General features: G+C 36.7%; 4 protein-coding genes across 4 annotated transcripts; all 4 read left to right on the forward strand.

Annotated features, from left to right (window-relative positions):
• Positions 1-514: 514 nt before the first annotated feature.
• On the forward strand, positions 515-2,611 carry LOC9325052 (tRNase Z TRZ1). Its single transcript, XM_002887507.2, has 8 exons — positions 515-863; positions 1,071-1,233; positions 1,311-1,381; positions 1,465-1,560; positions 1,688-1,801; positions 1,930-1,998; positions 2,098-2,172; positions 2,271-2,611. Exons 1-8 carry the CDS (start codon positions 684-686, stop codon positions 2,343-2,345), a joined length of 843 nt encoding a protein of 280 aa, XP_002887553.1. The 5' UTR covers positions 515-683; the 3' UTR covers positions 2,346-2,611.
• A 9,721-nt stretch (positions 2,612-12,332) lies between these two features.
• LOC9323618 (isochorismate synthase 1, chloroplastic) lies at positions 12,333-16,122 on the forward strand. Its single transcript, XM_021036075.1, has 13 exons — positions 12,333-12,530; positions 12,612-12,800; positions 13,468-13,839; positions 13,954-14,217; positions 14,302-14,376; positions 14,474-14,542; positions 14,684-14,802; positions 14,913-14,970; positions 15,066-15,176; positions 15,270-15,354; positions 15,459-15,556; positions 15,683-15,775; positions 15,871-16,122. The coding sequence occupies exons 1-13, from the start codon at positions 12,414-12,416 to the stop codon at positions 15,922-15,924; spliced, it is 1,704 nt and encodes a 567-aa protein (XP_020891734.1). The 5' UTR covers positions 12,333-12,413; the 3' UTR covers positions 15,925-16,122.
• A 2,013-nt stretch (positions 16,123-18,135) lies between these two features.
• Positions 18,136-21,873, forward strand: LOC9323619 (protein QUIRKY). Its single transcript, XM_021010139.1, has one exon. It carries the CDS (start codon positions 18,378-18,380, stop codon positions 21,612-21,614), a length of 3,237 nt encoding a protein of 1,078 aa, XP_020865798.1. The 5' UTR covers positions 18,136-18,377; the 3' UTR covers positions 21,615-21,873.
• Positions 21,874-22,016: 143 nt separating this feature from the next.
• Positions 22,017-23,222, forward strand: LOC9323620. The gene is made up of 2 exons (XM_021010141.1): positions 22,017-22,308; positions 22,668-23,222. The coding sequence occupies exons 1-2, from the start codon at positions 22,156-22,158 to the stop codon at positions 23,109-23,111; spliced, it is 597 nt and encodes a 198-aa protein (XP_020865800.1). The 5' UTR covers positions 22,017-22,155; the 3' UTR covers positions 23,112-23,222.
• The last annotated feature ends 9 nt before the right edge of the window (positions 23,223-23,231 follow it).

Genomic DNA, 23,231 nt, shown 5'->3' on the forward strand with positions numbered 1-23,231 from the left:
AATTACCAAAGTAAAATTAGTTATTTATTAAAAAGGGGGAAAAATGAATAAAAATGGGAGTTAGATGAAGTTGAACTCAGATTAAGGGGGTCAATACTATAAACTTTAACCAAATTAGCCAAATAATCCTATTGATTTAAGCTTAAAAATTTTAATTATATAATTTAAGGTGGTGCAATTGACACTCCTACTCACGTGGGTCCGCCGGTGTTTGTGTGGGTGTAAATACTTTTTTAGTATTATAATTTAAAGCAAGAGAAAAAGAAATAAAGAGAGAGATAGAGAGAAAAAGTGTTATACCCGAGTGTAAACTTACACCCAGGTGTGAAGAGAGAGACAATTTTTTCGTTTTTTATTACTTATACCCCAAGACTCACACCCACTTACTTGTCCCACTGCCCATGCTCTTACATTGTCCTTGAACAGGAAAGACCCACTTTTGCGCCAGTGAGGCACGTGGGAATTTTATTAACCAGTGATTCCCGCTCCAGTGAAGTCTCGTTAACCGTTATGGGCCTAAACCCAATTCAAAAAAAAAAACATATAATTTGATCGTGAAGAAAAAGGCTTGTGATTGCGAGACGTTTCATCGAACACTTGGTGCTCAGTTTTTGACGAGAGGTTCAAAGTCAGTAGAACGAACACGCGGCCAAAATTCGATAAACCCAAAAGGAAACAGTGAGATGGAGAAGAAGAAAGCAATGCAAATCGAAGGTTATCCGATCGAGGGATTGTCGATTGGTGGGCACGAGACGTGCATCATATTTCCATCTCTTCGGATAGCTTTCGACATTGGTCGTTGCCCACATCGCGCAATTTCTCAGGACTTCCTCTTTATCTCTCACTCTCACATGGATCACATCGTAAGAATCATTTTCTTAAATCTTCCGTTAAAAGACTTGAACTTTCCGATTAGGTTTTGCAAAGATTGTTCTTTGACTTTTTTTGTTTTTTGTTTTGAGAGCAATTTTGATGAACCCTTGTTGAGTCACCATGTATTTATTGCTCTGTTACTGTGTTGGTGTCACATTCTCAAATTGTGAGCTAAACTGTTCGTATTGTTATGCTAGGGTGGATTACCAATGTATGTTGCGACTAGAGGCTTATACAAAATGAAGCCTCCAACGATTATAGTACCCAAATCCATTAAAGAAACTGTCGAGAGTTTGTTCGAAGTTCACAGAAAGTTAGATTCTTCAGAGCTAAAGCACAATCTTGTTGGCTTGGACATAGGTAATTCAGCCTCTAGCGTTCATTGCAACAGAGGATTTTGGGTTTTGTTTAATAACCTTGGGCACTTATTGGTGTAGGAGAGGAGTTTATTATAAGGAAAGATCTTAAAGTGAAAGCCTTTAAGACATACCATGTCATCCAAAGCCAGGTTTCGTTGATTAAACGCACATGAGATTTTCGATATCTTACTGTTTTGTGTCTTCATTGATATCATGCTTTCATGTTTTGCAGGGTTATGTAGTGTATTCAACTAAACATAAACTCAAGCAGGAATATATTGGCCTATCTGGAAATGAAATTAAGAACTTGAAGGCTTCAGGTGTTGAGGTTTGTCTTTGACTTGCTTAAATTGCTTGTCAAATTTTTCTTATGTTTGTCTATCACAAATTCAATAGTTTGCAATGGTCTTTCCAAAATATAAGCCTGTTTAGTTAGTTAGGATTTTGGATTGTAGATTACAGACAGCATAACAACTCCTGAAGTTGCTTTTACGGGAGATACAACGGCAGATTTTGTAGTTGATGAAAGTAATGCTGATGCTCTCAAGGCTAAGGTTCTCGTCATGGAGGTGAATATTTGCTGCTCATATGAATTAGAACAATGTGCGTGATTCTTAATGATATAGTTTTTCCTGCTTCGAGTTTCATGGCTTTGTATTAAAGAGAAGCTGTGGTTTCTCTAATTCCTCTTGTGCAGAGCACATTTCTTGATGATTCGGTATCCGTAGAGCACGCGAGAGACTATGGACATATCCATTTATCTGAGGTCAGGATCCTCCTTTCTTTGAAATCCCTTGTTACTCTCTGTCTTGATGCTCATAAAAGATTTCCAATTTTTCCATTACATCTTACACTAAAACTGCAGATAGTAAATCATGCTGCAAAGTTTGAAAACAAAGCAATCCTGCTAATCCACTTTTCGGCTCGGTATACAGTGAAGGTGTGTCTTCTTCATCCAACCTGGTTATGAAACAGCAAAAAATCAGTTACTTTCTGTCCTTGTAGTGGTAATTAATTAATCTTTGCGAGTTTTCACAGGAAATCGAAGATGCGGTTTCTGCATTGCCTCCACCTTTAGAGGGACGTGTGTTTGCACTAACACAAGGATTCTAAACAGTAAAAACACTCTTGTAGGTTTTACACACTTTTGTTTTTGTTGGCCAAGTTTTTATATTGCACAGGTAAACATTGTATTCTCTTGTTGAATTTAAGATTTCTTCTCTCTCGAGAAATAAGAGAAAAATGAACTGTGGAAGTAGAGAATATAGACGAGGACACCAAAATCAGATAAATTCAGAGAAAATCTTATTATTTCTCTGCAACAAGATTGCTATGTAAATCATTCATTGATTTTGGAAAATCAAATTTCTGTGTAACAAGACCATCTCCCAAGATTTGATATGTAAAATCATTGACTGCAGAAATCAATTTTCTTTATTTTTATTAATATAATAATATCCCATATTCATTATTAATTTTCTTTTAATAAAATTAAAGAAAATTGATTTCTGCAGAAGAAAGTTGTTGGTTATATTTTTACATAATATTTTCAAATGTTAATTAATTTTAAAATAATTAAATTGCGACCATACTTAAACCAGAACTTATTTTTTTTAAAAGAGGATATTTGCTATGCGAACTTATACTATAACCTTTTGTCCCATATGATGATGATTCCTCGCCACTCAAAATTATTTTTGTCTGATCTGAAGCTTCTGCCGCGTAAGGTAAGCTAATCAATCGCAATGCCCATTTCTTGTATATTTTTTATTCTGACCAGCGTGATCAAAAGTATGGGATTTGGACAACTTGTATAGTAGTTTAATTGGACTTATGTCCCAAGTTGTCTATGTCTAGGGTTCAACCCTTGTAGTCTTTCTCCTTGTAATAGAAGTTAATTAGCCTTATGTTCTAAGTTGTCAAATATAAAAGTTTGGATTTGTTTAATGGTGTGTGAACATTTGAATTATAGGTTTAGTCGTAGAGTAATTATATTATTAACTTAATTTCTAATTTATGTGTATTTTCTGTTAACTCTAGATTTATGTGTTTATCATTTTTGTAAAGTTTTTTTTTGTTTTCCCTATTGGTTAATTTTCTGGATCTTTATGCTCTGTTTATTTTTTGTCAAAATTTATGCTCTGTTTATCTAAAATTAGTCTTGCTAAATAACCATTTTTGTTTTTGTTTTAACTCTTAGATTTTTTGGACTTTGTAGTAAAGATTAAAACATGTAATAATTTTGCAAGTATGATTTTCTTTCGTAGGAACTCAAACTCCAGAAAAAGACTTTAATTTATTTTTCCCAAAAAACTTCAGCAAGAAATTATCCATAATTTGTCACACACAAAAATAGTATATCCATGCAGGAATTTAAATAAAATTTTACGGGACTACATCATTCGTAATTAAGAACTCGAATGGTAATAAATACTACCGTTAAGCGTATCTATTCAACTTACATTTTTTTCTAGTTATTTGACTAACCAAATCAAATTTTCGTAAAGAAAATAAAAAGTGTTTAGTACACTCATAGAGTCATATTTACATATAGAATTCAAGATTTCGAACTAAAGCATACGACAGTAAACTTAAGTCCGATTGTCGAAAGGATGTCGGAAATGAGAACAAGCTAAACTGTTTCTACGAAACTAAGAAAATTCGTAGCATCCAGAACACACATTATTCAAAGTCTTGAATAACAGTTAAATTATCTTCAGCTGAGACCGCGTCCAACATTTTAAAAATCTTACTATAATATCTTCGGAACGTGTATAGTTACAGTTTATTCAGTTTTACAACAGCATGCTTGTTGAATTATGGTTTCATTCTATTGGACTACACGCGAAGAATATTACGAGTAATATATAATTTGTGTGGAGCCCACCGTCATTATGCATGCATAGTAATTTACTTTTTTCTGCCTATATAAACGAACGAATTCGTTCGTTGTAAATCACAATTCATACTTCAACAATAAGAAGTTATAAGAAATCTCTCTCCTCCTCTCATCTCTTTATTTTCAGTATCCCGATCCTTCTGCGGGTATAAATTCTTTCTCCATTATTTATATTTATATACACCATAAAATAAAGTAATTATTATAACACGTTATCAGCACGATCACTCTATGATCGCTGAAAAAAAAAATACGGTATTATACCGGGCAGTATGTCGCCTCGTTAAAAGAAAAAATATAAGAAAAAAAAAAAAGGGAGAAAAGAAAATTATATAAATAAATAAAAGAAACTATATGGCTGGCTGAGCCACCTGAAATTACTTCATGCACCATAATTAATTATTTTCTGTTAATGGTTGGCTGAGCCACCTGAAATTTTACTCACTGCTTTAAATATTTATTTCTCCTACCGGTCGGCTGAGCCGCCTTAATTTTATGCACTGCTTTAAATATTTATTTCTGCTATCGGTCGGCTGAGCCGCCACATATATATTTACTGTTTCTATGTGGATAATTCGTCACCATAATATCACTGTGAATTATTTGTTTATATTATGGTTTATTCACCTGTATAAATATTTTTATTTGAATCGATAATTTTTATCTGATTGATCTCTAATTTTTCAGATTAATTTTTTTTAAAAATATTTTTCCGCCAACGATCTCAAAGAAAAATTTCAAAATTTTTTCAAAAAATTCAACTTTTTCCAATGGCTAGGAATAGTATTTTTCAATCTATAAATTCATTCATTTTCTCATTCATTTCATCAAAACAAAATTTTTTCATCTCTCTAAAAATCTCTCCGAAAAAAGAAGAAGAATTTTGAAGTTTTGAAGTTTTGAAGAATGTTTCGATTATTCTTAATATTTGTTTTTGGAATCATTATTATGTGTATTTATAATCTTTGCGTTGTAGATTTTACTCCGCAAGAATTTCGTTTGAACATTAGTTTACTTGTTTGTACGCTTTTTCTTTTTGTAATCGCTTGCATTATTAATGTAAACGGTTTATTTTAAATATGTTTTAAAATAAATTAAATAAAGATTTCTAATAATATTCCATGTTTTTATTTTAGAAAACAAATGGCAAACATTGAAAAGCTTAAGATCCAAGCGCTTCAAATCACTGGAGCAAATTACATAGCATGGACCACTGATGTGGAACTTCATTTAGATTCGCAGAATCTATTGGAGACGATAAAAGAGAAAAATGAATCACCTGCCAATGAAAAGGCAAAGGCGATAATTTTTCTAAGAAAGCATCTAGATGAAAATCTGATGCATGATTATGCAAATGTAAAAGACCCCGTGGAGTTGTGGAAAGCTTTAAAAAATAGGTTTGACAACCAGAAAGCAATAACTCTCCCACATGCCCTTGACGAATGGGCAAATTTGAGGTTCCTAGATTTTAACAAGGTAGCACAGTATAATTCTACCATGTTAAGAATCGTGGCTCAGTTGGAATACTGTGGTAAGAAAGTGAGCGAAGACGAAATGCTCAATAAAACCTACCTTACATTCCATAAGGAGCACTATGTTCTTGCAGAACAATACAGGAACTGCAAGTACAAAATGTTTTCCGAGCTGATTGTGGCGCTTATGATAGCAGAGAAGAATAATGAACTTCTCATCAAAAACCACAATGCTCGGCCTGCAGGAACCAAAGCATTCCCTGAAGTGAATGCAACGGATGTAAAAAATCCGGAGAAAAAGGATGTAAACTATCCCGAGAAAGGGAATCAATCATATCGGGGTCGTGGTGGTCGTTTTAATCGTGGGCGTGGAAGAAATTACAACTCACGTGGAAGGAGGTCGTTCAAATGGGTTCGTCCTCAAAATGATTCAAAAGGGAAGGAACACCAAGAAAATTCCACCCAGAAGAGTGAGAATGTGTGTTATAGATGTGGATCTAAGGGACATTGAGCCCGTACGTGCCGAACTCCTCCACATCTTTGTAAGTTGTACATGAATTCCACGAAAGGAAAAGGGAAAGAAGTCAATTTAGCAGAAAACTTCGAGGATACATCGTATCTCGATTCTCCCTCCTTTGCAAATGATTTGGATTAGACCGCTTTTGCGGTTAACTAAAGAGCTTGTATTGAGACTGCTGAAATAGTCTCTAGTTATGCCATATATATAATATTATGCTTTTGAAAAATAATGTTGTTTTAACAACAATTTAATATATAATTATTGTGTGTTTTCCTTTCATGAATAAAATTTATTTTCTTTTTATTGATGTTTATCTTAATCACAGAAATGGATGAAACAATTTCCAAGGAAATGGCTCAAGAAATTTGCATACCAGATAGTGGGACAACACACACTATTCTAAAGGACAAAAGATATTTCTCTAACTTAAAACTGACAAACATGATTGTCAATACAATATCAGGTCCTGTAGACGTGATTGAAGGAACTGGTATGGCCAACTTTATGTTGCCTAATGGAACCAAGTTTTCCATAAAAAATGCCTTGTATTCTCCAAAATCTAAAAGGAATTTGTTGAGTTTCAAAGACATATACCTTCAAGGATATGATACTCAGTCTGCAACTGAGAATGAAAAGAAGTATATGTACATAACTTCTGATAAATCGGGAAAAAGGCTTATATTGGAAAAATTTCCAAAACTTCCTTCAGGATTGCATTATACTCATATAAGTGCAATCGAATCGCATCTAGTGATTAAAAGAAATCCAGAAGATTTCACATTATGGCATGATCGCCTAGGTCATCCAGGCACCTCGATGATGCGAAAAATCATAGAGAGCTCACATGGACACCCATTGAAAATCCAGGAGATATATCATGGGAATAAAAAGACATGTGCCGCATGTTCTCTTGGAAAACTTATCATAAGGCCATCGCCAGCCAAAATTGATAAAGAATCACCAAAATTCCTTGAACGAATTCAAGGAGATATTTGTGGACCAATACATCCACCATGTGGACCATTCCACTATTTCATGGTATTAATTGACGCATCCAGCAGATGGTCACATGTTTGTCTATTATCATCTCGAAATATTGCATTTGCGAGATTTCTAACTCAAATAATCAAATTAAGAGCTCAGTTCTCTGATTATTCCATTAAGAGAGTTAGACTAGACAACGCTGGTGAATTCACATCCCAAGCATTCAATGATTATTGTATGGTAACGGGAATTGAAGTTGAACATCCTGTAGCTCATGTTCATACACAAAATGGCTTGGCGGAATCATTAATTAAACGTCTGCAATTGATTGCAAGACCATTGATCATGAGATCAAAACTTCCAACCTCTGTATGGGGACATGCCATTTTGCATGCAGAAGCACTCATTCGGATAAGACCAAGTGCATACCATAAATACTCCCCACTACAGTTAGCATTTGGTCGAGAACCAAATATATCCCATCTAAGAATTTTTGGTTGTGCAGTGTATGTGCCTATAGCACCACCACAACGTACAAAGATGGGACCACAAAGAAGGTTGGGAATATATATTGGCTGTGATTCTCCATCAATTATAAGATACCTAGAACCGCAGACTAGTGATGTCTTTACGGCACGATTTGCCGATTGTCACTTTGATGAGAAAGTATTCCCGGTTCTAGGGGGAGAAAATAAGCAAGTAGGGAAAGAAATCAAATGGTGTGTACCATCCCTGTTACACCTTGATCCTCCTACAAAACAGTCAGAAATAGAAGTTCGACGAATTGTGCATTTGCAAAGTATAGCAAATCAACTTCCCGATGCTTTTACAGATACCAAAACGATAACTAAATCATATATACCAGCTGCAAATGTCCCTGCTCGAATTGAAATTCCACAAGAAAGTGGTAAAGCAGATGATACACGTGAGTCTAAAACACGCTTGAAACGTGGTAGACCAGTTGGTGCTAAGGATAAAAATCCTAGAAAACGAAAGGAAGTTGAAAAGCATGATATTCCCAAAATAGCAGAAAGCATTTTGGAAGAAACAAATCATGAGTCTAATGACAATGATGAGCATCATGAGCCTGAAGGAAATCATGAGATTTCTATCAACTATATCCATAATGGAAAGATCTGGGATCGAAATAAAATGGATGAAGTTGATGACGTTTTCTCATACCTTTTGTCAAAGGAAATTGATGAGGAAAACGAGGATCCAGAACCAAAGTCGGTATATGAATGTCAAAAAAGACATGACTGGATAAAATGGAAAGATGCAATACAAGTCGAACTTGATTCGCTCAATAAGCGAAATGTATTCGGACCTATCGTACTCACACCTGAAGATGTGAGACCGGTTGGATACAAGTGGGTTTTCGTTAGAAAACGAAATGAGGAAAATGAGATTACGAGATACAAGGCTCGTCTTGTAGCTCAAGGATTTTCTCAAAGACCCGGGATTGATTATGAGGAAACATATTCCCCCGTTATGGATGCAATAACGTTTAGATTCTTGATGAGTCTAGCGGCTGATGAAAATTTAGAAATGCGTCTCATGGATGTTGTTACAGCATATTTGTATGGATCATTAGATACAGATATCTATATGAGAGTTCCCGACGGGTTTAATATGCCAGAAGCATTGAAATCTAAACCCAAAGAGTTATGTGCAATAAAGTTGCAAAGATCATTATATGGGTTAAAGCAATCTGGGCGAATGTGGTATAATCGTCTCAGTGAACATTTAACGAAAGAAGGATACGTGAACGATCCTATATGCCCATGTGTTTTCATCAAGAAAACAAAATCCGGATTTGTGATAATCGCGGTATATGTTGATGATCTAAATATAATTGGGACTCAAGATGAAATACAGAAAGCAACAAACTATTTAAAAGGGGAATTCGAGATGAAAGATCTCGGACAAACAAAGTTTTGTCTTGGCCTACAAATTGAACATTCCCAAAAGGGTATATTTGTGCACCAATCCACGTATACTAAAAGAGTGCTAAAACGATTCAACATGGATAAGGCAACTCCTCTTAGTACTCCTATGGTCGTTAGATCACTTAACGTTGAGAGTGATCCATTTCGACCGCATAAGGAGAATGAAGAGATACTCGGTCCTGAAGTACCGTATCTAAGTGCAATTGGAGCCCTTATGTATCTTGCAAATTGCACTCGACCTGATATATCATTTTCAGTCAATCTTTTGGCTAGATTTAGTTCATCCCCTACACGAAGACATTGGAACGGAATTAAACATGTCTTTCGTTATCTTCAAGGGACTATTGATTTAGGGTTATTTTATCCTAAAAATATAAATGGTCAAATGATTGGTTTTGCAGATGCAGGATATTTATCAGATCCACACAAAGCTCGATCCCAAACAGGATACGTATTCACGATTGGAGGTACTGCTATATCATGGCGTTCTCAGAAGCAGACACTTGTAGCTACTTCTTCAAATCATGCTGAAATCATTGCACTCCATGAAGCGAGTAGAGAATGCGTGTGGCTACGATCAATAAGTCGACACATTCAAACGAGTAGTGGAATTCGTCTGAATACGGAGCCAACTATCTTGTATGAAGACAATGCTGCATGTGTTGCTCAGACAAAGGAAGGATATATCAAAAGCGATAGAACCAAACATATCCCTCCGAAGTTCTTTTCATACACCCAAAAGCTCGTGAAGAATAAAGACATTGAAGTAAGATATGTCCGATCATCCGAGAATTTTGCGGATCTCTTCACGAAATCATTACCCACCTCTATATTCAGGAAACATGTTCATAACATTGGAATGCGTCGTCAACAAGACTTGTAAGTTATGATCCTGATCATTCGAGGGGGAGCTTGCGCGGTTGCACTCTTTTTACCTACTATGGTTTTTCCCACCGGGTTTTCCTAGAAAGGTTTTTAACGAGACAACAGAAGATATTACGCAAGAGACATAGTGACACTGGCCTCCAAGGGGGAGTATTACAAAAGTCAAAAAAGAAATATCAATAATATCAAGCGTCAACAATAGACGCTACACGCGAAGAATATTACGAGTAATATATAATTTGTGTGGAGCCCACCGTCACTATGCATGCATAGTAATTTACTTTTTTCTGCCTATATAAACGAACGAATTCGTTCGTTGTAAATCACAATTCATACTTCAACAATAAGAAGTTATAAGAAATCTCTCTCCTCCTCTCATCTCTTTATTTTCAGTATCCCGATCCTTCTGCGGGTATAAATTCTTTCTCCATTATTTATATTTATATACACCATAAAATAAAGTAATTATTATAACATTCTTGATTTTAATAGCTCGTTATGATAAAATAACAATTTGACTTCTAAAGTCTAGTCTTTAATAATATTCATTTTGACCACGTTGATTCAATCAGACAAAAATCTTAAGACAAAGAATAATCGTTTTCTCAAATAATTTGGTGACACGTCTTAATCATCATATGTACATGGGAATAAAATGTGTATTTTGGTGGTTATTTCAGGGAAATTTTGGGGAAATTATATTGTTGGGGACCGAAATTGTTGTACTTCTTCACTCTTCTTAGTTCTTCCAGTCTCGTCTGATCCTAATTGACTCAAAATGAAAAACATTTAATTAAAGCAAATATTTATATTTGAATTAAGTTCCCTTTTTTACATTTAAAAAAAATATTTTTAAAATGATAAAAATTGGTCTCAAAGAGCCAAAGTGGGTTTCCTAGCAAAAAAGATACTTAAAAGTAATTGACTCCTCAAAATAATGCAAAAGTATATCTGATGAAGGTTTTTTCAAATAGTATTGAGTTTTACAAATTTAGTTTGTATCAGATTTGAATTACTAATACAAAATTACAAACCACTAGACTATTATTATGTTACATATTTCTGTAGTACTACTATTTACTTTTAGGCATTTTGATAGTTCAATGAAAATGATCTATATGTGTCCACTTAATTAATCGTTTTTGCAATAAATTAATGGTGGTGTAATCCTGCAATATCTTATATGATTCCGGATTAGTTTATAAGATTTAAAGTTTTAATCCTTAAACCAACAATGAACAAGAATCTGTCTTATTAGTGAAAGAGAGATCAACTTCAGCTAAGTACAACTAATAACATCATCGCATGGGGTCAATAAACTTACTTATATCTTGAAATTACGAGTCTACGACCCATCAAAATATTTATATTTTGTTAGTTTAAAAAATATCTACTGGTACCATTATTGTTTACGCTAATACTATATTAGTCTCATATTTAATCTTATTCAAATCCGATAAAAATGTTAAAAAGCTCATAAGCTTGTGGAACATATTAATGTAAAAATTGTGGTAAGTTAAAGGCTTTATTCAACTTGTGATCACTTTAGGAAAAAAAAGTAGGTATTCAGAAAAAAAAAACTCAATGAGATAGATGGGTGCAACTAATGAACTTTTTCTCCAGGAAACTAGAAGTTTTAAGAACTATTACTATTTTCTAAACTTGTTTTACATGTAAAGTACTAATATTCACTTGAGAATTGTTATTACTATCAATTCAGAAATGTGTCAGAATTAAAAGGAGCGTGCGTGTAATGCCATATGCCTTATGTACGGAGCATGCGTCTACTGCCATATGCCTTATGTACGAGAACTTCTAATGCGTTTGCAATTTGTAGTGACATGTAACTTAAATGTTTTTTTTACGATAGTTTAAAGTGCAAACCGCTTCCGAATCAAGCAAGAAGAGACGCCTATCATACAACATCCACACGAGCGGAACCGCTTAGAAAGAGAATCCACTTGAAAATGCTGTCCATGCGTCATTTAGCTACAACATTCATTGATGATACCTCATTTCTGACTAATTCAAATTGTCAAGGTATTAATACAAAACGATTTTATGCATTAAATTTATTTAGCTATTTGGTTTATGCTTTTAACTTGTGTGTAACTAAATAATAGACCAATCAATTAACTGATATAAATTATTAATTTTTAATTCTTAAACCAAGTAAAATGATTTATGAAATATAACATGCTCTACCAACTTTAGAAAAATGTTTCTTTGTATACATAAAGATAGAATGGAAGAAAAAGTAGGATTAGAAAAAACACTAAAATTTCTGAGTAGTTTACTGAAGAAGTTCTGAGAAATTTATGTGAAAATGAAATGAAAATCTTTAATTTTAGTGGGACCCTGCTACATTAGTCCCCTATTAATACGATCTATGTCTTCAAATCTCTTCTCAACTCTCAACACCAAATTTAAAAGTATAACAAAATTTTCAAGAACTCTCTAAGAATTTCTCCAATGGCATCGCTTCAATTTTCTTCTCAGTTTCTGGGCTCAAACACTAAAAAACACAGCTCCATAATCTCCATCTCTCGTAGTTACTCTCCAACCCCATTCACTAGATTCTCCCGCAAGGTCTTTATTGTTTTGTGTTCTGTTTTTATTATAATTCTCTTCTTTTTGGAGGAACATAATGATTTTATTGGATAATTTCAGAAGTATGAGTCGTGTTCCATGTCTATGAATGGTTGTGAGGGAGATTTCAGGACGCCTCTTGGTACAGTGGAGACAAGGACTATCACTGCTGTCTTATCTCCGGCAGCCGCCACTGAAAGGCTAATCTCCGCCGTTTCTGAACTCAAATCTCAACCTCCGTCGTTTTCCTCCGGCGTCGTCCGGTTACAGGTACATCATCCTCTGTTTTTTTTTAAGACAAAGAATGAGATCACGCCACGTGGTGTTTATACATTGGTCTGTGGTGATATCGTTCTCTACCTTGCTGGCTTGCTGTATCGTTTAGGCTAATCAGTTAAGATCCTAATCATTTTGATTACCAAAGCAGAGCTGACAATAACGATAAATAAATCCAATTTTCTAATAGTTAATCATAAACTATTAGAAGATAGACTAATAATTATCAAGAAAGATGAAGATATGGCTATTATAATATTATTAATTCTTTGTATTAGTTTATGAATAATAAAACATACACTCAAACTGGGTCGTACAAGATTCCGCTAGTCAATCGAACTACTTAACTGGACTTTTGGTTTCTTTATTCCTTCAGTCAATTTTACGTAGACGTATATAACTTCTAGAATATTAAACTTATTATTAAAGAACAAAGTCATTTGAGAAAGGAAAATTCTGGTTAGTGTTGGTAAAAAACAAAATAATTTAGCTAGAAAATTAATGATTTGATTGTAGGCCAAAAAAATGAAAAGTAATGATTAGAACCCAATTTGTTTGTAAAGGCAAGGCGGCGATCAGATACAGTCACTCACACATAAGAAAATCCCAAATCCTAGTCGAATTTTCCCGCGCAATAAACCCTAATTTGGATTTGGTGCAGGTACCAATTGACCAGCAAATCGGAGCAATCGATTGGCTTCAAGCCCAGAATGAGAATCAGCCTCGCTGTTTCTTCTCTCGTCGCAGTGACGTTGGTCGTCCCGATCTCCTCCTCGATCTAGCTAACGAGAACGAGAGCGGAAACGGGTCAGTGTCTTCTGATCGTAATCTGGTTAGCGTTGCTGGTATCGGGTCTGCAGTTTTCTTCCGTGACCTTGATCCCTTCTCTCATGATGATTGGAGATCCATCCGGAGGTTTTTGTCTTCAACTTCGCCTCTGATTCGTGCCTATGGTGGTATGCGTTTTGATCCTAATGGCAAGATCGCTGTGGAATGGGAACCTTTTGGTGCATTTTACTTTTCAGTGCCTCAGGTAAAACTTAAATTTTGATTCTTTTTTTTTTTTTTTTTTTTTTTTTTTTTTTTTTTTTTTAATTTTGATTTTGATCCTAATGAGTTGTTGTGTGACTGGCTGTTACATTCACAGGTTGAGTTTAATGAGTTTGGTGGAAGTTCAATGTTGGCTGCAACTGTTGCTTGGGATGATGAACTCTCTTGGACGTTGGAAAATGCTATTGAAGCACTTCAGGAGACTATGCTTCAGGTTTCTTCTGTTGTAAAGAAGTTGAGAAACAGATCTCTAGGAGTATCTGTTTTAAGCAAGAATCATGTTCCTACCAAAGGGGCTTATTTCCCTGCTGTAGAGAAGGCTTTGGAGATGATTAAGCAAAAAAGTTCGTCTCTTAACAAGGTAGTTTAGAGACCATGTCTGTATCTATTCTCAAACACTTTTATGGGTTTCGTTTTAACTGATGTTTTCGGCTCGCGGAATCAGGTTGTGCTTGCTCGCAACAGCAGGATTATTACGGATACCGATATTGATCCCATTGCTTGGCTAGCACAGTTACAGGTTTGTTTTGTCTCTGGATATTATTGAGTATGTATAATATAACTACAGCTTAAAGTAATGTTAGGACTTACATCTCGCTCAAATTATTGTGTGACAGCGTGAAGGACATGATGCATATCAGTTCTGTCTTCAACCACCTGGTGCACCAGCGTTTATTGGAAACACGGTATGTTTTTTTAAGTAGTCTGTGATATATTCTATTTGATTTTACATTTTTGGGCGAAAACAAGTGATGTTGATAAAGATATGTGCACCTTTGTTATTCCTTCTAATAAATATGTTTGTGACATACATCTTTGTGAAACAGCCTGAGAGACTTTTCCAAAGGAATCAATTAGGTGTCTGTAGTGAAGCTTTGGCTGCAACTAGGCCTAGATCTGCTTCAAGGGCGCGTGATATGGAGATAGAGCGTGACTTACTAACCAGGTCAATTTTTAACTTCTAGTGCTTTGAACAGTTATATAATCCAGTTCTCCATTCTTATTTCACAGAAATTTCTGGATATGCATACTGATGTGCTTTGCTAAACTGTGCAGTCCGAAAGACGACCTTGAGTTCTCTATTGTACGAGAGAATATAAGAGAAAAGTTAAACGTAAGTTCAATCTTGATGCCCTGCAGCTTTAACCTTCCTTTCTTGGATAGTCGTTTGGTATATTTTTTCTTATTATCCTTTCTTCTGCTTTGCAGGGCATATGTGACAGGGTCGTTGTTAAGCCCCAAAAAACTGTGAGGAAGCTTGCAAGAGTGCAACACCTATATTCTCAATTGGCAGGGAAACTTACGAAGGAAGATGACGAGGTGAGAAAATAGTCTTGGAATAGTTTTTACTTCACCACGCTCATCTTTTCTTCAAATTTTGATTTAACCCTTTTGTCTTGTATTCATCTACAGTTTAACATCTTGGCTACTCTGCATCCAACTCCAGCTGTTTGTGGGCTTCCAGCAGAAGAAGCAAGGCTTTTGATTAAGGAAATAGGTGAAATATTTGTCTTGGTTCAACTATCTTCTAGTAGCTACAGATGCCTATGCTTTCTTAGAGATTAACAATTATGCTTACTCAAACATTTTTGCATCTTCTAGAATCATTCGATAGAGGAATGTATGCAGGACCTATTGGGTTTTTTGGTGGCGAGGAGAGTGAATTTGCAGTCGGAATCAGATCAGCTCTAGTCGAAAAGGTGAGCTTATTTGATCTCTCTCCCTATAAAAAAAATGAAACACTTACACTAAGTTTTCTAGCATAATCGATCATTGCGGTTTTCGCTACAACTTGTGAAAAATGCTGAACTTTTTTTGATTTACAGGGTCTTGGTGCATTGATCTATGCCGGGACAGGGATAGTAGCGGGAAGTGACCCATCTTCAGAGTGGAATGAGCTTGATCTTAAGATATCTCAGGTATGAGTTTTTTTTTCAGAAAATGTATAGTAACATCACGGTTCTTTGTTACCAAAATCCTAATTTTATTATTTTTGTTGTTGTTGTTTATGCAGTTCACTAAGTCAATTGAATATGAGGCAACAACATCTCTGCAGGCCATTAATTGAAGAAAGAGTAACATTTGTATTTGATTGTTTTGTTCACAATAGAAAGCATTAAAGCAATGTTGTCTCTTTTTGTAAAAAAAAAAAAAGATATGCTTTTATCTGATTTTTAATGGGCCGAGCCTTTTTGGTTGTAACTAGGCCAGTCCTTTTATATCCATATTGAATATATATGCTTTCTATAGTGTTTTCAACTTTTCATTAAAAGGCAGATATATTCAATATGGATCTAACCCTCGTTTAAAACTGAACTGAAATAACCTCGGTTTAAAAAGTCGTTAGGCGTTTGTCTGGCAGCGAATGTCGATCTAGTGCCTAACGAAAAAATTGAAGATTATATGGAATTTAATCGGAGATTAATTTTATGTATTATTTTATTTAACATTAAATTAACAATATATATATATATGTTTTGTCAAATATAATAGGGAGACTCACAAAAATGCCCCTTTTTTAATACCCCTTTTCAAAAATGTCCCATTTAGCTGTCCATTTTTAAAAATATCCCTTTTATGTACAAAATGACTAAATTACCCTTCTTTTAATAAAAGATATCACAAATATATAAGGAAATATAACAAAATTAGGTCCACAAAATACAAAATATTTTTTGGCGGGAAAAGTGATCCCGCAATTTTTCCCGCCAAAACACTTGTAAAAACTTGTAAAACCTTTAAAATACCTTGTAAAATTTTCCCGTAAAACTTTTTCCCGCCAAAAAATTTTCCCGCCAAAAAATTTTTTTTGCGGGAAAAGTGATTCCGCAATTTTTTTGGCGTTAAATTTTTGGCGGAAAAATTTTTCCCGCCAAAAATTTACAAGGTATTTTAAAGGTTTTTCACGAGGTATTTATAAGGTTTTACAATGTATTTTAAAAGGTTTTACAACGTATTTACAAGGTATTTATAAGATATTATAAGATTTTACAAGCTATTTTATAAGGTTTTTACAAGTTATAAAGTTTTACAAGTTTTTTATAAGGTTTTACAAGTTATAAATACCTTATAAAACCTTATAAGTACCTTGTAAAACCTTTTAAAATACATTGTAAAACCTTATAAAACACTTGTAAATACTTTGTAAAACCTTTAAAATACCTTGTAAATTTTTCCCGCCAAAAAAATTTCGCAAAAAAAATTGCGGAATCACTTTTCCCGCAAAAATTTTTTTTTGGCGGAAAAATTTTTTGGCGGGAAAAATTTTTACGGGAAAATTTTACAAGGTTTTTTAAAGGTTTTTACAAGTGTTTTGGCGGGAAAATTGCGGGATCACTTTTCCCGCCAAAAAATATTTTGTATTTTGTGGACCTAATTTTGTTTCAAATAAGGGTAAAATGGTCATTAAAAATTAAAAGAGGGCAAACTTAAAAATGGACTCTCAAAGGGGGCATTTTTGAAAAGGGGTATTGAAAAAGGGGCATTTTTAACTATTTCTCAATATAATATATATATATATATATAATTTAATTTAATGTATTGTTACAAATAAATATATTGTTATATTAAAGATAAATCTAATTTTTTCATGCTCAATATATATTTAAGTATGGTTTCTTTCGTAGTTTTGGTGAAGTAATCTATACTTATTACCTCGATTAACAAGACAAGCAAGAATCCGCGGGATGTTTGGGCCTTATAGAACGATTGAACGATGGTGTAGGACAGGTTTACGGAATCTGCTTTTATGCAAATGGTAAATATTAATAATCCGTTGTAGTTAGCGTTACGATAATTTTCTATAGTAGATTAAGAAACTACTTTTTTTTTTTTATATAAAATGAAGAAACAACACGTCAAAAAAAAAAAAAAAACACTGATAAAATGAGATAGTACCATTAAAAAAATGGGAGAGCATGTAAAAAGTGAGGAATAAAACGAAGGCTTGGCGATAGAGAATGGAATCAGATTTCCCATTATCTCCACTCTAACGCCATATATTCCTTTCCCTTTATACCCTCCACCTCAATTAGGTTTATTAATCATATTTAACACTCTAATTAATTAACCAACCCATATCGTCTCTTTTATTTTACTAATCACACAATGCTACTTTGGCCTCTTTACGTTTTACCTAGATTTTACATTTTGTCACAAACTACACAAATATGAACCTAATTATCTACACTCTTGTCAGAAACAATTTTAGCTAATACATTATTTAGTAATTTTTAATTAAAACTATTGGAATGAATAGTTTATATAGTAGTACATAGGATTTGTTTTTAGTTATTAATGGAAACTAAGATTTATTTAGTACTAAAAACATGTAAATAAAATAAAATGCTTTAAAGAGGAATAGATTCAAATAAAAAAAGCAAGACCTCGAAAAAAAGACTTTCTATTACTCTCTCTTCCGCGATTACCGTAATCTCTGTCACAAACAACAAAACCCTCTCTCTCTCTCTCACTGTCTTATGAGAGAAGAAGACATTCTCGAGAAATGAGAAGACTACTACGATGAACACGACGCCGTTTCACTCGGATCCTCCGCCTTCGAGGATCCAGCGTAAGCTCGTCGTCGAGGTTGTTGAAGCTCGGAATATTCTCCCTAAAGATGGTCAAGGAAGCTCAAGCGCTTACGTCGTTGTCGATTTCGATGCTCAGAAGAAACGAACCTCCACTAAGTTCCGCGACCTAAACCCTATTTGGAACGAGATGCTTGATTTCACCGTCTCCGATCCCAAAAACATGGACTACGACGAGCTAGATGTCGAGGTTTATAACGATAAAAGATTTGGTAACGGAGGTGGCCGGAAAAATCATTTTCTCGGTAGGGTTAAGATCTATGGAAGCCAGTTCTCGCGAAGAGGTGAAGAAGGTCTTGTGTATTTCCCCTTGGAGAAGAAGAGTGTATTCAGCTGGATTCGCGGCGAGATTGGACTCAAAATCTACTATTACGACGAAGCCGCCGACGAAGACACGGCGGTTGGAGGCGGAGGACAGCAACAACAACAACAATTTCATCCGCCGCAACAAGAAGCTGATGAGCAACAACACCATTTTCATCCTCCGCCGCAGCAGATGATGAATATACCACCGGAGAAACCTAATGTAGTTGTGGTTGAAGAAGGTAGGGTTTTCGAATCGGCTCAGAGTCATAGCTATCCGGAGACTCATCAGCAACCTCCGGCGGTTATTGTTGAAAAATCACCACCGCAGCAGGTAATGCAAGGTCCAAATGATAACCATCCTCAACGAAATGATAACTATCCTCAACGGCCACCGTCTCCGCCGCCACCACCATCGGCGGGGGAAGTACATTATTATCCACCTGAAGTGAGGAAGATGCAAGTAGGAAGACCTCCCGGCGGAGATAGAATTAGGGTTACGAAGAGGCCACCGAATGGGGATTATTCACCTAGGGTTATCAATAGCAAGATTGGAGGGGGAGAGACGACGATGGAGAAGAAGACTCATCATCCATACAATCTTGTTGAGCCAATGCAGTATCTCTTCGTTCGGATTGTGAAGGCGCGTGGCTTACCACCAAACGAAAGCGCGTATGTTAAGGTTCGGACGTCGAACCATTTCGTCAGGTCTAAACCGGCCGTTAACCGGCCCGGCGAATCGGTTGATTCTCCGGAGTGGAATCAGGTTTTCGCGCTTGGTCATAACCGGTCTGATTCCGCTGTAACCGGTGCGACGCTTGAGATCTCTGCTTGGGATGCTTCGTCGGAGAGTTTTCTCGGAGGAGTTTGTTTTGATCTCTCTGAGGTTCCGGTTCGTGACCCGCCGGATAGTCCGCTTGCTCCTCAGTGGTATCGGCTTGAAGGCTCCGGCGCGGATCAGAACTCTGGGAGAATTTCCGGTGATATTCAGCTCTCTGTTTGGATTGGTACTCAGGTTGATGAGGCATTTCCGGAGGCGTGGAGCTCCGATGCTCCGCATGTAGCTCACACACGCTCAAAGGTGTATCAATCGCCGAAGCTTTGGTACTTGAGAGTGACGGTTCTTGAGGCACAGGATTTACACATTGCTCCTAATCTTCCGCCATTGACTGCGCCTGAGATTCGTGTGAAAGCTCAGTTAGGGTTTCAGTCGGCGCGGACAAGACGAGGCTCAATGAATAACCACAGCGGTTCGTTTCATTGGCATGAAGATATGATCTTCGTTGCTGGAGAGCCGTTGGAAGATTGCTTGGTTCTGATGGTGGAAGACCGGACGACTAAAGAAGCAACACTTCTAGGACATGCCATGATCCCAGTGAGCTCCATTGAGCAGCGAATTGATGAGCGTTTTGTGCCGTCGAAATGGCACACTCTGGAAGGAGAAGGTGGAGGTGGAGGCGGAGGTGGAGGAGGAGGAGGACCAGGAAGTGGTGGTGGTGGACCTTATTGTGGAAGGATTAGCCTAAGACTTTGTCTTGAAGGTGGGTATCATGTGCTTGAAGAGGCGGCGCATGTGTGCAGCGATTTCCGTCCGACGGCTAAGCAGCTCTGGAAACCGCCGATTGGAATACTTGAGTTGGGGATTCTTGGAGCTCGTGGGTTGTTGCCAATGAAGGCGAAAAACGGAGGGAAAGGTTCCACTGATGCTTACTGTGTTGCTAAGTACGGCAAGAAATGGGTCAGGACTCGAACTATAACAGACAGTTTCGACCCGAGATGGCACGAGCAGTATACGTGGCAGGTTTACGATCCTTGCACCGTGCTAACCATTGGAGTCTTCGACAATTGGAGGATGTTCTCTGACGTCTCCGATGATAGACCTGACACACGGATTGGGAAGATACGTATCCGGGTCTCGACGTTAGAGAGCAACAAAGTGTACACCAATTCATATCCGTTGCTGGTTTTGTTACCTAGCGGTATGAAAAAAATGGGTGAAATCGAAGTGGCAGTCCGGTTCGCATGCCCGTCGCTGCTGCCTGATGTTTGCGCAGCTTATGGACAGCCCCTTCTGCCTCGGATGCACTACATAAGGCCTCTAGGCGTAGCACAACAAGATGCATTAAGAGGCGCCGCCACGAAAATGGTAGCAGCTTGGCTGGCTCGAGCAGAACCACCATTGGGACCTGAGGTAGTTCGATATATGTTAGATGCAGATTCACACGCATGGAGCATGAGAAAGAGCAAAGCGAATTGGTATAGAATTGTTGGTGTTTTAGCTTGGGCAGTGGGTTTAGCTAAGTGGTTGGATAATATCAGGCGGTGGAGGAATCCAGTGACGACGGTGCTAGTCCATATTCTATATCTGGTTCTTGTTTGGTACCCTGATTTGGTAGTCCCAACTGGATTCTTGTACGTGGTGATGATCGGAGTTTGGTACTATCGATTTAGACCCAAGATACCAGCTGGAATGGATATCCGCTTATCACAAGCCGAGACTGTCGATCCTGATGAGCTAGACGAAGAATTCGACACCATACCAAGCTCTAGGCGACCAGAAGTAATCCGAGCTAGATATGACCGGTTAAGGATCTTAGCGGTAAGGGTTCAGACCATTCTAGGCGATTTTGCAGCACAAGGCGAACGAATTCAAGCGTTGGTTAGCTGGAGAGATCCGAGAGCGACCAAGCTGTTCATAGCAATCTGTTTGGTGATCACAATAGTTCTGTATGCAGTTCCTGCGAAAATGGTGGCGGTGGCTCTAGGGTTTTATTATCTCCGGCATCCGATGTTCCGAGACACAATGCCTACGGCGAGTCTCAATTTTTTCCGGCGGTTGCCAAGCTTGTCCGATCGGCTCATCTAAGGAGAGAAAGACGTCAAGAGAGTAAATTTACTAAGTTAACAATTCCTTGTGATAACTTGAGCTGAGGTGGAGATAGAATAAAGATTCATTATGGGTTAAGATTTTTATCATATTATTAATGATTCGTTATTTCATTATTCGGATTCTGTCGGAAATTATAATCACATGGTATGAGCATGAGACCTCCTGACCTGACTGTAATATTTTGAAGCAAACGAGAGATATTTCAGTGGTGAAAAAAGAAGAGATTTGTCAGTAATGTTTTGACCAGAGATTTGCTTTTGGTATCTATGTATAGTTAACTTTAAACTTGCACTAATTATAATCTTTTGGGACAATCCCATTGTCTGATTTATCTAAACAAGTGAAAAAATGGAGATAAAGCGCTAACGAATATGATTGGTTGAAATTACAAAGACATCATCTGACGTGGCAGTTTCTCTGTCTCCAGAGTTTCAGATAGTGTGCGAACGGTGAAACAACACACGAGAAATATCTCCAAAGAAACTTTTATTCATCATTTCGATTTGATCTTCCTTCAATGGCTGTCGTCGGCGCTCCGATATCGTCTCCGGCGACTCACCTGCAAACAAAATTTATCTCCAATCCCATTCTCCCTCGCTTTCGCCGGTCTTTCTCCACCGGAAAAGCACCAGCAACTTTCTCCGTCGTCTCTATGGCTCCCCAGAAAAAGGTAACTTAACTCTCTTAATCATCTCTTTTCTATCTCATTTCTTCAAGTTCTGAGACCTTTTGCCCTTTCATGAATTACTATTAAAGCTTCATAGAGTATGAATCTTTTTGGTTCTCAAGATAGAACTAAAGAGTACGTAATCCTTAGAAACATGAATAAGCAGTACATTTTAGTAGTTTTACATCAGTTTTATGGAGATTGTTCTATAGATCTTTGTATATTAGGTCCAAATTTCGACAATTCATTAATGATACAAAGACATTACATCTTTTGAAGTCTCTGTATATACTATTGTAGCAGAGTTTTATATACCCTTTTTAATTTGTGTAATCTTGATCACTGAATCGGGTAAATAAAAGGTGAACAAGTATGATGCCAAGTGGAAGAAACAGTGGTACGGAGCTGGATTGTTCTTCGAAGGGAGTGAGCAAATAAACGTCGACGTGTTCAAGAAGTTGGAGAAGCGAAAAGTTCTGAGCAACGTTGAGAAATCTGGTTTGCTCTCAAAAGCAGAGGAGTTGGGACTCACATTGTCATCTCTTGAGAAGCTTAAAGTCTTCTCCAAAGCAGAGGATCTTGGTCTTCTCAGTCTTCTTGAAAACTTAGCTGGAACATCGCCTGCTGTCTTAGCCTCGGCTGCATTACCGGCTCTGACAGCTGCTATTGTCGCCGTGGTGTTGATCCCGGATGACTCAACTACTCTGGTGGTTGCTCAGGCGGTTTTGGCCGGTGCTCTTGCGCTTACAGGCGTTGTTTTGTTGGTTGGATCTGTTGTTTTGGATGGACTTCAAGAAGCTGACTGATTCTTTCTTTGTAAACCAAACATAAAAAAAACCATTTGTCCAATTGATTTTTGTCAGTTGCTGATACTATAGCTGTATGATTCAGTTGTTTATGGTTAGTCCAAGACATAAGCTGAGTGA

This window comes from Arabidopsis lyrata, assembly GCF_000004255.2.
Source record: "Arabidopsis lyrata subsp. lyrata unplaced genomic scaffold ARALYscaffold_2, whole genome shotgun sequence".
NCBI lineage: Eukaryota > Viridiplantae > Streptophyta > Magnoliopsida > Brassicales > Brassicaceae > Arabidopsis > Arabidopsis lyrata.

Bases quoted from the DNA above. Each gene is read 5' to 3' on its own strand.
- LOC9325052 (XM_002887507.2), top strand. From the start codon at position 684: ATGGAGAAGAAGAAAGCAATGCAAATCGAAGGTTATCCGATCGAGGGA. The intron at 864-1,070 runs GTAAGAATCATT...TTGTTATGCTAG, and splicing joins ACTCTCACATGGATCACATC to GGTGGATTACCAATGTATGT. The intron at 2,173-2,270 runs GTGTGTCTTCTT...GAGTTTTCACAG, and splicing joins CGGCTCGGTATACAGTGAAG to GAAATCGAAGATGCGGTTTC.
- LOC9323618 (XM_021036075.1), top strand. From the start codon at position 12,414: ATGGCATCGCTTCAATTTTCTTCTCAGTTTCTGGGCTCAAACACTAAA. The intron at 12,531-12,611 runs GTCTTTATTGTT...GGATAATTTCAG, and splicing joins TCACTAGATTCTCCCGCAAG to AAGTATGAGTCGTGTTCCAT. The intron at 15,355-15,458 runs GTGAAATATTTG...TGCATCTTCTAG, and splicing joins GCTTTTGATTAAGGAAATAG to AATCATTCGATAGAGGAATG.
- LOC9323619 (XM_021010139.1), top strand. From the start codon at position 18,378: ATGAACACGACGCCGTTTCACTCGGATCCTCCGCCTTCGAGGATCCAG.
- LOC9323620 (XM_021010141.1), top strand. From the start codon at position 22,156: ATGGCTGTCGTCGGCGCTCCGATATCGTCTCCGGCGACTCACCTGCAA. The intron at 22,309-22,667 runs GTAACTTAACTC...GGTAAATAAAAG, and splicing joins CTATGGCTCCCCAGAAAAAG to GTGAACAAGTATGATGCCAA.